The sequence below is a fragment of the Scyliorhinus canicula genome, chromosome 2 (genome assembly GCF_902713615.1).
Source record: "Scyliorhinus canicula chromosome 2, sScyCan1.1, whole genome shotgun sequence".
In the NCBI taxonomy this organism is placed as follows: Eukaryota; Metazoa; Chordata; class Chondrichthyes; order Carcharhiniformes; family Scyliorhinidae; genus Scyliorhinus; species Scyliorhinus canicula.
The window spans coordinates 91,620,202-91,636,610 of record NC_052147.1 but is presented as its reverse complement, the minus strand read 5'-3'; the positions used below and the strand labels follow the sequence as shown (position 1 = coordinate 91,636,610).

At 43.9% G+C, this 16,409-nt stretch overlaps 1 protein-coding gene across 6 annotated transcripts in view; it reads left to right on the top strand.

Annotated features, from left to right (window-relative positions):
- Nucleotides 1-16,409, top strand: part of ino80 (INO80 complex ATPase subunit) — a 314,154-nt gene that overhangs the window by 66,590 nt on the left and 231,155 nt on the right. For all 6 annotated transcript variants that reach the window (XM_038782859.1, XM_038782838.1, XM_038782829.1 and 3 more), the window contains 3 exons: nt 9,404-9,612; nt 12,870-12,923; nt 13,452-13,655. In XM_038782859.1, the coding sequence (XP_038638787.1) occupies nt 9,404-9,612; nt 12,870-12,923; nt 13,452-13,655 (467 nt within the window). The remainder of the gene's footprint in view (nt 1-9,403; nt 9,613-12,869; nt 12,924-13,451; nt 13,656-16,409) is intronic.

Here is a 16,409-nt window from a genome sequence, read left to right as displayed (position 1 = left end):
ATTCCTGTTTTCAAAAAAGACATAGAAAAGCCAAGTGCGCTTTATTTTCAGAAAATGTAAGACTGAAGATAGAAAAAAATCATTCATTTTCAAAAAAAAAACAACTCATCCTGAATCGTCCTTTTAAAAATAAATTTTGAGTACCTAATTCTTTTTTTCCAATTGAGGGGTAATTTAGCGTGACCATTCCACCAACCTTGCACATCTTTGGGTTGTAGGGGTGAGACCCACACAGACACGGGGAGAATGTACAAACTCCACATGCACAATGGCCTGGGGTCGGGATTAACCTGGGCCCTCTGCACCGTGAGGCTACAGTGCTAACCACTGCGCCACCATGTAGAGTCATCCTTTTTCATAAGTTCATAAGATATAGGAGAAGAATTAGGCCATTCGGCCCATTGAGTCTGCTCCACCGCCATTCAATCATGGCTGATATGTTCCTCATCTGTTACCTACAATGCCCAGACAAAGAGCTAGTATAGTATGCCCAACAATTTTTAATTCTAAGCATTCCCTTTGGTGAAACAGTCCCATAACTGATGGCTTGTATCAACCCACTGGAGCACGAGAGAATTATTTTTGTCTGCCATTTGTTTTAGACTATCAATATCAATTCTGAATCTTTTTTCACTCGCACTCTTTGTGGAGCATTCATTATTCCAAAGGGATCAGTTCTCAACTTAATTTTCCAATGGGACATTTGCGTCATTATTTCTCCATGTAATATTTCCTTGAATGTTCAATATAAAAAGAATGCCATGTTAACTGCCTCCATTAGTGCAAGAGTCTCTGCAGTCAGGGTGCACTTTACGACTCGCCTTATTTTCTTGGCTTCCCAGGTCAAGGGATAGCACTTCCCATTTTCACCCAGAAGAAGTATTATTAAACCTGCTGCACTTGAAAACCCATCAACAAGACTTGCAAGAGAGATGTCACTGAACACGAACAATTTTATATTCTTAGGGTCACCCAAAGATAGAAACTTGAGTTTCTCTATCTATAACTTATTAAATGTTCTATTCGCCCGTAAGATATCCAGGATCGTGGGCTGTTTCATTACAGTGCAACAACATCAAAACTTGCATCCGGCCTAGCCTGTGTGCCCAATTATTTTAGCTGCCCAACCAGACTTGCAGCTGCTCTGACATATCCTTGGAAGCGTCTGCATCTTTTTGCGAAGTCCTAGCCTGATGACTGCAACAGGTCTCTAAATACCATTGTTGATACAAAGTAACCTCAGACCTATAGTGTTTTATTTCTGACCCAATATATTTAAAGGTCCCTTTAGCCAGACTCCCAACCTTAAAATCTGTTCTGATTGTGTCAATAACTCCTGAAACTCACTAGTGCCACCCCACAGGAAGTCATCAATATGCACCACGAAGATGCCTACCAGTTTTCCACCATGGTGCCAGTAAAACCTGACAAGATTTGCCTTCATTTGGAGACAACCCAACTTTAACTTTGCCGATTAACTCAGGAAGCATTGTTTAAACCATATGATGTGTCAGGCAGGTTGGTTCGATGTGGACTGCACTCGATGCAGGGAAACTAGAAACAGACATCTAACACTGGAGAAGATCCAGCACTGTTTTATTCAACAATAGAACTGATAAACATATTCAGCTGTGGCTCGACACTATACTGAACTGACTGGAGACCTAATAGTAGCCTGACCAGACTTACTAGCTACTGCATGGTGTTTGCACTTGCCAGCTCGTGGACTCTGACTGTCTCAGTGGCTGAGTCCAGAGAGAGCGGGAAACCTAGTGCCCTCTGGCTTTATAGTGGTAGCGTCCTGTCTGGTGATTGGCTGCACTGTGTTGTGTGCTTACTGGTCATCCTGTGTGTCAATCACTGCCTGTCTGCACCTCATTATATACATGAGTGGATATTATGACACCATATACCCACTTATTCAAATTCCAGCATTTTCTCTCCACCTCTGGAGGTGATTCCTCTGAAGAAATGCAATTTTATATCTACCAATTTACACTCAAACGCCACCAAATAGGCCAAATAAAAAAAGTCAAAATTACCGTCCCTGCTGTGGGCTAGACCAGTCTGATTTCTTGATCTGCTAAGCATTATTAAAATCCCTGGGCTACTAATGTAGTCTTGGCCTTTAAGTGCTATCTGGTAGGACCATGTCTGTGCCGATCCACCTATAAAGTGCTGGCTGACTGTTATTTAGAACTTCTGAATACACAGTTATGATTCCAGCTGATCCTTCTGGTCAGATTCTGGCTCTTAACTTATATTTTTTGTTTAGAGATAATAATAATCACTTATTGTCACAAGTAGGCTTCAATGAAGTTACTGTGAAAAGCGCCTAGTCACCACATTCCGGCACCTGTTCGGGGAGGCCGATACGAGATGTGGACTGTTGCAGGACTGCTGACAAAAGAAAAAACATTAAACAGTATTAACTATAATATACTACTCCTTCACTCCAACTATACCTATTACAGATATATGCAGATTTGTAAGGATAATATTAGTTATTATCTTATACTCTAATATTCTAAGTACACAGTTCGTGTAAGCCAATGGCGAAATGTGGTCATACGCACCACACCCTGAAAGCAATTGGCACACACCACTCAATACAACTTCTGTGGATTTCTCATTAACCCACCCAGACGCGTGTTTCACTAAAACTCTGGATTTCCCACGAGGATTTCCAAACTCCACTCTCGAAGAACATACTTTGAAGTCTCCCTCCACACAAGGCTCTCTCTCAGGTGTCCTCACCAAGGATCAACATCAAAGAACAAAGGGAAGTACAGCACAGACCTCCAAGCCTGCACCGACCATGCTGCCCGTCTAACCTAAAACTGTCTACATTTCCGGGGTCCGTATCCCTCTTTTCCCATCCTGTTGTATTTGTCAAAACGCCCCTTACTTGCCACTATCGTACCTGCTTCTATCACCACCTCAGGCAGCGAGTTCCTGGCACCCACTATCCTCTGTGAAAAAAAACTTCTCTCGCCCATCTCTAAACTTTGCCCCTCGCACCTTAAACCTATGTCCTCATGTAATCTTTTCAGTATTCCCCTGCCTTGGATTGTCACATGCATCAAGCTTCAACGCAATCTCTCGGGTACCCAACCACGCCACAAGAATATCACTGCTTCCCAGATTGTATTAAGGTGCCGCCAACTTGAGGATTACTTCAGATACTTGGTTTCTTGCCAGCCGACGTCACCAGGTTTGCAATCTCGCAGCTCTACCTTTAACTAACTGGGAGCTGCTTCCTATGCTCCTGACTTCACTTCAAAGAACTCTTTACCAGATTTCTGTTCTTTATTCCTTTAATTTCCTGAGACACTCATTCAATTTCTGGCTGTCCCATCTGGCATAAGAACATAAGAACTAGGAGCAGGAGTAGGCCATCTGGCCCCTCGAGCCTGCTCCGCCATTCAATGAGATCATGGCTGATCTTTTGTGGACTCAGCTCCACTTTCCGGCCTGAACACCATAACCCTTAATCCCTTTATTCTTCAAAAAACTATCTATCTTTACCTTAAAAACATTTAATGAAGGAGCCTCAGCTGCTTCACTGGGCAAGGAATTCTGGCTCTTAACTTATATTTCTGCATCACTGTATTGTTTTGCCCGCATTGGCAGTTTCTGTTTGTTTTGCCTGTACTGGCAGTTTCTGTGAACATGATGTGGAGATGCCGGCGTTGGACTGGGGTGAGCACAGTAAGAAGTCTTACAACACCAGGTTAAAGTCCAACAGGTTTGTTTCAAACACGAGCTTTCGGAGCACGGCTCCTTCTTCATCTGTCACCTGAAGAAGGAGCCGTGCTCCGAAAGCTCGTGTTTGAAACAAACCTGTTGGACTTTAACCTGGTGTTGTAAGACTTCTTACAGTTTCTGTGAAAACATCTTGTCTTTTGGGTAACCTGGTTGCATCTAAACCCAAATGCATCTGCTTTTCAGTGTGGGTCTCATTGCTAAGCAACAGTTTAGTTTTTAAAATCCTGTAATTGCTTTTACATTGTAAGCCCGTAATTACAATGCAGGCAGTTTAAAGTGAAACTAAAACCTATAGGCATGCAGACACCTTTGTTTAACATGAAGCTAAATTTTTCACCCTTAGCACCCAAGTAAAGAGACATGAATTGAGCTGAAACAGATCTCCTATTTCTAATACCCATAATACTAAATAAGTTGTTTAAACCAGCTCTCGTTCAAAACTCTCAACTCTTCCAATTGTCCAACTACTTCTGAACTTGCCTGCCGTTGCAAAAACTCTGGTCGTGGGGACTCCTGCCTCTGCTCCTTTGTCATAATGATTCGGCAGTCTCCACTTTACTATGACATCTAGTCAGGCTATGATCTCTATTTTTGTCTGCTTAAATCTTTCTGGGATCCTACTGTCAGATCACTTGCTTACCCTGCCAAAGGTCCTATCCACTGTACGTTAACATTTCCTCAGTCCGGAATCATCACCTGACCCATGCAACAAACTGGACATTCAGCCAATTCTTGTACTTTCCAGGAGATATTCCTGCCTGTCTCACTTTTATTTAATCTCTCCAATTATCAGATCCTGCTGGACAATACAATACCCGGAACCAACTTGGGCAGCTGACCTCTGGACAGATCCGCCTCTTCCTCTTTATCACAATCCAATTTTCCATCAAATTCCTCGTCCATTAGATCATGTCCCTCCGGCTCTGCCCCACACAATATGAGTATGTGATGCACATGGTGCTTAGTCGCCTTCCACCACATTGTTAGTATTCGTAAATTCCTAATTAATTTTGATGGCCTGTGAAGAATGCACTTTTATTGTTTGATTCTCAAGTTAAACAATCACAATTTTCCGTTCACATCGTAGAGCACTCCTTGTGCCTTTCCATTCCATTTGCCTGTCTCTCTTATAATAAACCAAATCACCTGAACTAAATTCTACCTCAGATGGTCTGATGCAGTGTTGCAGTGCTCTCCTAATTCTTTCTGAAACCTCTGTCTTCATGAAAACCTTCCTGCTTGCAGGGAAGGCATTCAAGTGGGCAGAGGAAATGGTAATTACTTCAAGAGCTTGGGGAGCATCTGACAGCACTGAAAGGCAAATTTTGATTTCTTCTGTACACTTGAGTATACCCGTGCCCAAACCATTTGTAAAGAATTCTGTGCATGTACTGCCCACGCCTACACCATTTTCAACTTGCAATCTGGTTGTTTAGCCGGTACCTTATGTGACATGTCGCCATCACTGCTTGATTCCTCTCGTATAAAATATTGTTGAACAGGCTCTCAATCTCAGTATGCATTACTGAGATTCAAATTTTAACCCGTCCCAAAATTCCTTAATTCACAAATTCCATCCATTATCTTTTTAAAAAATAAACTTAGAGTACCCAATTCATTGTTTTTTTAATTAAGAGGCAATTTGGCGTAGCCAATGCGCCTACCCTACGCACCTTTGGGTTGTGGGTTGAGACCCGGGGCTAGGATTGAAACCGGGTCCCTAGCGCTGTGAGGCAGCAGTGCTAACCACTGTGCCCCCATTGCCATCCATTATCTGTCAGGAATTACATTTGTGTTCCTAAACTGGTACCAACGCACTTCTCCGTGACCTTATCAACAATGGTCCGTTTGTTCTTGCAACGTAGTACTGTAGATAGGCCAAGTCTAGTTGCCATAAAGTGTAGAAAAAGAAACACAATGATCCTTATTCCATATGCTCAAGTCCATTACCACGACATAATTAAATTCCCTGGCCAGTGGCAAACTCACAACAGGACGTGGTCATGTCCTTCGATATCTAACACAAATGTCACATTGAACTGTGACTTGGTTGTCACATTCTTTCGATCCAACATCCCGCAGTAGACTCTAAATATTTATGTCACTGGATGTGCAAATTGTCTATGCAAGTTCCAAATAATCACCATCATGTCCACCAAACTTTTATTTCCAAGTTAACATGGCTGCTTGTACTCTTCGAGAAATATCTGCTTCCTTAATGCCAGGCAGTAATGGCCTGCCCAAGTAAAACGTAAATCCAGGTTTCCTGAACACAGTCACTCTGTCATTCTCCATGTCAAGCTTCATCTGTGCTTTTGTCAACATAGATCTGCTCAGCAATAGAGGTATTTCAGGAGCAACCACATTGGTACTGATGGAGATTGGTCCTAACTATCCTGCAAGGGAGAACTACTCTTCTGCCAGATGTTTTCATGTTATCCCCAAATCTGAAGTAGGTAGAGATTCCCTACTCCTAAGCGGCACAGTAGCACAGTGTTTAGCACTGGTACTTCACAGAGCCAAGGATCCGGGTTTGATTCCCGGCTTGGGGCACTGTCTGTGCAGAGTCTGCATATTCTCCCCGTGTGCGTGGGTTTCCTCCATGTGCTGTCTGGTTTCCTCCCACAAGTCCCAAAAGATGTGCTTGTTGGGTGAATTGGACATTCTAAATTCTCCCTCAATGTACCTGAACAGGCACGGTAGTCGACGACTTGAGACTTTTCACAGTAACTTCATTGCAGTGTTAATGTAAGCCTACTTGTGACACTATTAAAGATTACTATTACCTTCTGCGAATCTGCCTCAGTGATTCCATGTGGCAGTTAAATCAATCCACCCCACACATTGGAAGTGCAACTGCTATCTAAAACTGCGCAGTCAGATGAATCAGTAATCCAAATATTCCTCACCAGATTCAATATCCCAGTGACCAACACAATTCCTTCAGAGCAATTACCACCATCATGTTCAGGCTTGGAATCATTTCTTTAATGTGTTATTTCAAAGGGCAGCATGGTAGCACAGTGGTTAGCACAATTGCTTCACAGCTCCAGGGTCCCAGGTTCGATTCCCGGCTTGGATCACTGCCTGTGCGGAGTCTACATGTTCTCCCCGTGTGTGCGTGGGTTTCCTCCGGGTGCTCCGGTTTCCTCCCACAGTCCAAAGATGTGCAGGTTAGGTGGATTCGCCATGCCAAATTGCCCTTAGTGTTCGGTGGGGTTCCTGGGTTATGGGGATTGGGTTGAGGTGTGGGGTTGGGTAGGGTGCTCTTTCCAAGAGCCGGTGCAGACTCGATAGGCCGTGTGGCCTCCTGCACTGTAAATTCTATGAAAAACACAATTCTTTCATTGCGGGCAATTCAATGCATAATGATATTTGGAATCGCATCGATTAATGATTCCCCATGCAGTTCTTGGGTTGAAGTGCCTACGATCACTGCCCCATACCCACTTTTTGTTTCTACTCAAAAATTCGCTAAACATACGAACATATTCAGACCGCCTATCAACAACCTCACCGTTGTACTGAAATCTGAGTTTAATATTTTTGTCGATTTCAAAATTTGGGCACCATGGAATCCTCCGTCCTTTGCTTTATCAGACTTGCCTATATTTGATAGGAAAGTATCTGGAAATGACAGTTTTCCCTAGTATTTTTAGGGCAGGAGCCATTTGGTCTAGGAAAGAATCTTTCCCATGCAATTGAACCCCCATCAATATAAAGAAATCTACTGACGTAAGAAATTATTGCACAATCAAGTAACTTAAATACTCATACAAACTTTGGGATTTGAAGGTTAAACATTTTCAGTCTCCTATACGACTTATCAAAGTCCATAATATGTTCTTCCATGGGCTAATCGTGGGGATAGGGTGGAGGTGTGGGGTTGGGTTGGGTGCTCTTTCCAACAGCCGGTACAGACCCGATGGGCCGAATGGCCTCCTTCTGCACTGTAAATTAATTCTATGAAACTTAATTTTTCCATTGCTGCCATGGTTCTGCTTCTGGGGGAAAAAACAGTGGAATGTCGAAGCCTGAGATTTTGAAATGAAATGAAAATCGCTTATTGTCACGAGTAGGCTTCAATGAAGTTACTGTGAAAAGCCCCTAGTCGCCACATTCCGGCACCTGTCCGGGGAGGCCGGTACGGGAATCGAACCGTGCTGCTGGCCTGCTTGGTCTGCTTTAAAAGCCAGCGATTTAGCCGAGTGAGCTAAACCAGCCCCTGTGAGCTAAACCAGCTCCTTTGCAAAGTCCTTCCAACATTCTGCGAGTTTGTCAGCAGCAATATGCTTCTTTTTCTCTCAAGAGGATAGGCTTCTTATTCAGCAACCGATCGCCAAAATTCATCCGCTGCAACCATGTTAATTTGAATAATTGTGTTTTGAAGAAGAATCAGTCTGAAGCTAGCCTGAACCTTAAAACAGGTTTATTCCCAAGACAGAAGGCTCCCCCAGTTCCTCCCAGACATCTAGAGTGAACTGTTTTATATACTCTGACAATGATTCCCTAACTCTTTCCCAAATGGGGACATCTGTGTTTTATGAAAAATATATATCCCATCCTTAAAGTTACAGTCATGCGCAGACTGGACAAGGCAAACCCTTATTCCGTCTCATTCCTTGCTCCAAAAATCAATTGAAAACGAAGCAAATTCATGGTCTCAAGACAGACTTGCAAGATCCAAGATGACCAGAAAAGGCATTGCACCTCATTTTAGGCTTAATCCTAGCCAAAAGGCTGAGAAGGGAGCAGCTATGTTGAATTGCCAACTTCAAGCATGTATTCAAATAGCCTCACCTAGTTGAATGATGGAGAAGAGATATTGGAAGAGGATGGTATGGTCATTAGTATCAAAGGCTGTAGAGAAGGAAGAGGAGCAATGGTTCACCATACAACTATACAGCATATAATTTGTGACAATTTGGGCCAATTCATTGTTGGCGGAAATTAATTGCTGAGTGATTGATTTGAGAAGGAGGGAGTGGATTGCAGATTTGAAAGAAAGAGGGTAGTATCTAAGGAGAAATAACTATTAACAGGTAACGGGGGCCAGGGAGGGAATTTGATTGCTTGCCATTTTAATGGAAGTAGGAAGATAGTGTAGAATGATGAGAGTTCAGGTCCAGGGCAGGAGAAAAAACTGTTTGGATGGGCAAAAGAAGGGATGGAAGTTTTCACGTCTGCTGGAGGGATGATCTCAAACATAATGTCAAATAAGTCTGTGAACTCCTTGTACTTTGATGTGAAGATGGAGGGGACAGGGCAGAGGGCTATCAGGGGATGTGCAATAAGCAAGAAAAGAAACTTTGAATTATCTCTGTATGTCAGGATGATCTTGGGCTGGTGAGCAGTTTTGGTAAAGAAACTGTCTGATGTAATGCAACCAGATCTGGCACAGTTGGTGCAGAAACTGACCGGAAGGCACAAGGGAAACTTACATGAGAAGTAAACTACCTTTTTGTTAATGCCATTAGTAAAAGTAGAACTTTGACTCAACAGTGGGTTGCTTCTAGTACACAGTTATAAACAATTCCTTGCTACTGTAGGAATTTGGGGTGATGACTGTATCAAAGCAGGGTAGTTTATCTGGAGATGAATGACATTCTTTACTGACTTATCTCCTTTTCCTCAGCCAAATTGAAGAAAGGAAAGAAGAGGAGGAAGCGCGAGGAGGAACACTCGTCTGGAGAATCCCCGCGGAGGACTGAGATGAAAATATTCGCCAAGTTCTCCCATGATGCTCCTCCTCTAGGTTCAAAGAAAAAGCACCTGAATTTAGAGCAATTGAATGCAAGGCGACGCAAGGTGTGGCTCAGTATTGCCAAAAAGGAGGTTCCCAAGGTGGGCAGTTAAAGTGTTACACATCGTATTCAGCAAGCAGGAATGCTCTTCTGCTGTTCTTCAGACATGCTGCAATGGTAGCAGGAGGGGGTTCCACCTCCTCTGTGCGTGTGCGTACCTCTGCGCGTGTGTCTGTGTGTGCACCTCTGCACGCGTGTGTGTGTATGTGCGCCTCTGTGCGCGCGCCTCTGTGCATGTGTGTGCGTGCCTCTGCGCGTGTGTGCGCCTCTGCGCGAGCGTGTGTGTGCCTCTGCGCGTGGGTGTGTCTCTGCGCGTGCGTGCTTCTGTATGTGTGTGCGCGCCAATCAAAGCCTGAATGTTGTCCAGGTCTGGCTACATATGTGAGGAGTTGTGAATGGTACTGAACGCTGCAATCATCATTTTTTAAAAATATTTTTATTCACCTCCTTTTTCACATTTTCTCCCAAATTTAAACCCACCAACAATAAAGAATAATCATTAACGAATATGTCAATCCCCATATCAATAACAATGATCCCATCTTCCCACCAAACCTCCATAATTGTTCACATAAACAGATGACAAAAAGGAATCAGCAATCACCCATAGTCGCCATTAACACACACAGTCCCCCTCCCACCCACCGCACCAACTAATGTTCGATGTTATCCAGTTCTTGAAAGTGCATAATGAATAATGCCCATGAATTGTGGAACCCCTCCATCCTTCCCCTCAGTTCAAACTTCGCCTTCTCAAGAGTCAAGAATTCCAACAAGTCCTCCGCCACGCCAGGGCACAGGGTGGAGAGGTTGATCTCCATCCCAACAGGATCCACCTTTGGGCGATCAACGAGGCAAAGGCTACGATATCTGCCTCTGCACCCGTTTCCAACCCCGGCTGGTCCGACACCCCGAATATGGCCTCCCGGGGGCCTGGATCCAGTTTCACGTGCACCACTTTCGAGATTACCCTAAAAACCCCCTTCCAGTAATCCTCCAGCTTTGGACAGGACCAAAACATATGAACATGATTAGCAGGGCGGGTGGGGGGCCGCAATGTTCACACACATCCTCCTCTCCTTCAAAGAATCGGCTCATCCTCGCCCTCGTGAGGTGTGCCCTGTACACCACCTTGTGTGCGTGCGTGCGTTCCATATCCTCTCCCAACTTGTCCTCCCACTTCGCTTTGAACCCTTCCAGTGGTTCCTTCTCCTCTTCCACATTAGCCCCGTAAACTGCTGACACTGCCCCCTTCTCCAGTCCCCTTGTCGTCAGCACCTCCTCCAGCAATGTGGAGGTCGGCTCCACCAGGAAGCTCTGTATCTCCTTTCTGTCAAAATCTCGAACCTGCATGTATCTAAATTTTTTCCCCTGCTCCAACCCATACTTCGCTTCCAGCTCCTTCAGTCCTGCAAACTGACCCCTAAGAAACAAATCTGTTAGTCCCCTAATCCCCTTCTCCTCCCGTTTCCGAAAATTTCTATCCCATTTCCCTGGCTCAAATCTGTAGTTCCCCCGAAATCGGCATCTCCCTTGACCCTGCCCCCAACCCGAAGTGTTGGCGAAACTGCCTCCAAATTCTCAATGAAGCTATTATTACTGGACTCCCTGAGTGTTCCCCCGGGGCCATCGGGAGCGGCACTGTTGCTAGTGCTTTCAATCCCGACCCCCTGCACAAACTCTGTTCCATTCTGAACCACTGGGAATCAAGCCCTCTGACCCAGCTCCGCACCTTCGTGCAATCATCATTGAACAACCCCACTTCTGACCTTAGGGAAGGGAGTTCACTGAAACTACTGAAGGTGGCTGGGCCTACAACACTGTTGGGAGGATGTTGATTACAGAACGGTGTATCTTGACTATGTCTTCAGTAGGGTACCTGTGTATGTTTATTAACAAGTAGAACAAAGGGTACAGTCCAGGAGCTATCTCCATGCTCAGGTCTTTACATGTCTCTGCTCTACAACAAACTGACTCCTGGGTATGGGTAATTTACTGCTTCACATCACTGTGTGGGTCGAATGTTAATATCATAGCTAGTATATGATGGGAGAAATAATACAGCAGCTTGTCTTTAACTTTTAATAAGTTTATTCTACATCCAGCTCAGTTGAAGTACAAACTCTTTATGGTTCCCCCACCTCAAATGTTCCCGCTATATCTGTTTGTACTGTTTCGGAGTTTGAACCAATAATCATCACCTGTCTTTAACAGGCAGTTATCGTAACAATTTAATTGCCGAAGCATGCATCTGCTGACACGTTGACACCTGTACTGTACTCAATCCCACATTAACCCTGTATGAAGCAGACCCTTGTAGGAGACACTAACCTGAGGAACTCCGGCAAGCATATCCAGGGTTGGTCTTCAGGAACCATCTTCCGAGGGATGATTCCAAGAATAGAACGTTTTCACCTTTATTCCCATTGGCTTCCATTTTAATCGCGGCATAATCAGCTTTAATGTCAAGGGCAGTCAGTCTCTCCACCTCATGAATTAGAGTGCAGCAATTTACTATTGCCACCTCAGGGCAATTAGGGATGCGCCTAAGTGTTGGCCGAGGCAGCGATGCCCACATCCTGTGAAAAAATTATTTTAAAATTCTACCATGATTCCTATGGTCAAATAAGCCAACTGCAGGCGGCAAAGTGGTGCAGTGGTTGGCACTGCTGCCTACGGTGCTGAGGTTTGATCCCGGCTCCGGGTCACTGTGTTGAGTTTGCACATTCTCCTCGTGTCTGCATGGGTCTCACCCCCCACAATCCAAAGATGTGCTGGTTAGGTGGATTGGCCATGCTAAATTGGCCCTGAATTGAAAAAAAATAATTGGGTTTAAAAAAAAAATAGGCCAACTACTTACAAATGTCGCTGGAATTGAATTGTGGTAAGAGTCGGTGCTTTCACAATAGCAGGGCGGCAATTGGAGAAATAAAACAAAACTATACAGGTGAAAGGTGAGAAAGAAGTCTGGCCATGGCTAAGGAGCTGCAACTTGGATTAAAAGAAAACTTGATAGCTAATATAGAAATCATGAGAAATTAGCAAAGTACAGAATCTTTCCTACATTCCTATAGGTTCTTGAATATTCCTTGTAGAATGGCAAATGGGAATGCACAGGACGGAAGAAATGATAAACTGGGGACGTCTGCTCTGAGGGAAGGGCAGGCTCACACTTGGGGATTTTTGGTCTAGTCGACTGTCCAGTTCCGTGAGACTGGCTACAAGGGTTTTCCTGTGTTTGAATTTTGTGCTGAGGAATGACTGATTATGACACCACTTGTACTTTTTTTTTTGAAGGTCTACAAACAGAAGTCCTCTGCACACAACCTGATCCTCACCAACACCAAGAAGGTAGATCAGACTTGCACTGAAATATAGAAAATTGTAGATAAGTGAAATGGGCTGTGCACACATTGTGTCCCTGGGACGGGGGTGTGGGTGCAGTTGCATCCTGCTCATAGGACAGGGCCCTGTGCTCATGTTTGGGCCAGGGAGTTGATTTGGGGAGATAGGTTCCGATCTGTTTCAATTTACGGAAAAGATTAACTTTGTCAATGGGAGCAATGCTTTCATTTCAGTGTAAGCAGAAGAATTGGAGCAGAAGTTCTGATAACTGTTTGTTTTATGTCCTGTGCCAGAAAATGACTTTGAGACATCAAAGATTAATTGCTAGAGATTATCTTGTTAGTTTGAAATGGGAAGCATTTTAAAGCATATGCGTTGTGAGGGTTGAATCTTTTATGGATTACGTTGAGTGACTGGAAGTTTTATCGGTCCATAGTGCTTGTACACAGCAGGCGCTGGCGTACTATCCAGTGCTGCAATTTGAATGAGTGAGGATATTGATACACACATCTTGTTTTGTTATTTGTCCCCCAGCTGGCTCACCAGTGTATGCGAGAGGTGCGGAGGGCTGCCATTCAGGCACAGAAAAACTGTAAAGAGACGCTACCTCGAGCCAGAAGGCTAACCAAAGAGATGCTGTTGTACTGGAAAAAGTACGATAAGGTGGAGAAGGAGCATCGGAAACGGGCCGAGAAAGAGGCTCTGGAACAGCGGAAACTTGATGAAGAGATGCGTGAGGTTAGAGGGGTCTTGTTCATGAGGTCTTTTCCACCATTTCAATTCATAGAGCATTGTTAGAAGGGCAAAAAAGCAGCGCCATCACTTGTACAGTCTCTGGCCAGTCAGATTGGAGAACTATCAATGGCTATCCGTTTAACCATTCAGACTCCAAAGCCAAGAACAAGTAGCCTGAATCTCCTTTCATATGATACCAAAACCTAAAGAGTTAAATTGAGGACAGATTGCATAAACCTGGTTTGTAATCCCTTGAGCTTTTAAAGTTGCGTGATGGTCTCTTGCGGTGTTTATAATGGGGACATTGAAACAAAGTTAATCATGAAGTTCCTTGGCCCAGTTCCACTGCTTAATTAAATCATGGCTGATCTGTATCTTAACTCTAAATTTCCTTCCTTGTTCCGGATCCCTTATAATCTTTGCCGAATTGATTGGACAGCATTTGCTAAGCAATCCCGACTATGCTAAGAATGAGACTAACAACCAATTTCAGATTATCAACCGGCCTCTGTGCACCTTATTTACCCTTGATAGTAGCTACATATATCCATAAGCTGGAATCTGTCCTCCCCAGGCAAAAGGAATATGTCCAAATATTGCACCTTATTTGAATGAATGAAAGCATGTGAACAATGGCTCATTGGTAATTTTTCATGATAACATCTGAGCCAATCAGCACTCCCTTTTTCTTGTGCTGTATAAATTGTTGGTTCCTTTGAAATTTGGCATTCTTGCATCTGTCTTGATGAATGCAAGACCCAAAGCTTGGAAAGCATCTCTTTTTTTCAGCCAAACTCAAGTTCTGTACTAACATGTGGCTACTTAAAAATCTATTCGTTGTTTTCAAAATTTTCAATTGACTTCCAGCCTAAACGGCTTTTTGGTAAGGATCCCAGATTTCCACTACTCTGCACAAAGTGCTTCCTGATGTCACGTCAGAACTGCCTAGCTTTAATTTCAAGGTTTTGTCCCCTTGCTCTGAACTCTCCCCACCAGAGTAAATAGTTCTACCTTATCAAATGCGAAACCTAGTCTATGTGACCTGTCCCCATAATAAGAAGCCTTACAACACCAAGTTAAAGTCCAACAGGCTTGTTTCAAATCGTTAGCTTTCGGAGCACTGCTCCTTCCTCGGGTGAATGAAGAAGCTGCAGTGCTCCGAAAGCTAGTGATTTGAAACAAACCTGTTGGACTTTAACCTGGTGTTGTAAGACTTCTTACTGTGCTCACCCCAGTCCAACGCCAGCATCTCCACATCATGTCCCCATAATATAATCCTTTAAGCATGAGTATTGTTGTAGTGAATCTGCACAGCTGTTCCAAGGCTGATAAAATCTTCCTGAGGTGTGATGAACAAGACTGAATATAATACTCTCGATCTGATCTGACCTGAGATTCTTACAAGTAATTCTGTTTGCCCAAGAATGCTTAAGCACAAAGAGAGGTTGTATGCGGGCCACTACTCTATTTAGCAGCTCCAATTTTTCAGTGCTCCAAATGGAGTGAGGAAGGGTTTATTTGTTCCTATTATTTCAGTGAAAAATTCAGACCCTGGGAATTACAAACCTGCCAATTGAAGTGCAATGTAAGGATGTTGCTGTTGGGCATGATATGGGATATGATTTATGATTGCCTAGAGAGTTCTGTGGATGCCCTAACTCACTGATGTGATAGTATAGCTAATTTGAAGAATCCTATTGGACAATGGCAATTTGACCTAAAGTGCAACATTGCGAAAAGAGATTAGCTTGTATGGGTTATAGGGCAGATATCAGGCAGAGCAGGCAACAAATGGAAAGCTCCTGCATCATTGTTGGGATTGGAGAGGGATGGGCCCTGGTCACAGTTGGAATTCCATAAGGCTCAGTTTTACTGGCCACCTTTCACAGCAGTTTGAAGGGAATCACTTGTAAAGTTGCATATCATGTAACTGCACGGGCTGAGTTATTTGAAACAAATCAGTAGGCGGCAGACTGAGGGGGAATGGTCTTCATGACCTATCTCTGCAGTTTGAACAAAGTATCATGGAATTGAGAAACACATCTCCACTCTTGTCGGGGTGGAGTTCAAGGCTATAGCTGAAGAAAGACCTGGAGTTGTGGGTGACAACAGTGTGAAAGAAGTTTGAAGAGTTACATGAAACACTAGGGTTTTGGGGTTAACAGACCATAAGACGCAGAAGTAGACCATTCAGACCATCAAGTCTGCTCTGCCGTTCAATGAGATCATGACTGATCTGAAATGATAATCCTCAACTCCACTTTCGTACCTTATCCCCATAATTCTTCATTCCCGTACCATTTAAAAATCTGTATCTCGGTGGTGAACATACTTAATGACCCAGGCTCTACAGCCCTCTGCGGTAGAAATTCCGCAGATTCACTACCCCCTTAAAGAAGAAACTCCTCATCTCTGTCCTAAATGGGCACCCTTACTCTGAGATAATGCCCTCTGGTCCTAGACTCTCCCACAAGGGGAAACAATCTCTCAGCATCTACCCTGTCAAGCCCGTTCAGAATCCTATCTGACTCAATTAGGTTGCCCCTCATTCTCCTAAACTCCAGTGAGTACAGGCCCAACCTACTCAAACCCCCTCCTTGAGAAAATCCCTCCAAACCTGGGATCGACCTAATGTGAGTATCAATACAGTTAATGGGCATCTCCCAAACCCTCTGTGCTCCCTGACTAGAGTTGTCACAACAACTATCAATAGAGTTCTGGGAATTAATGGATTTTCACTGCCCGAAGTGTCGTGCG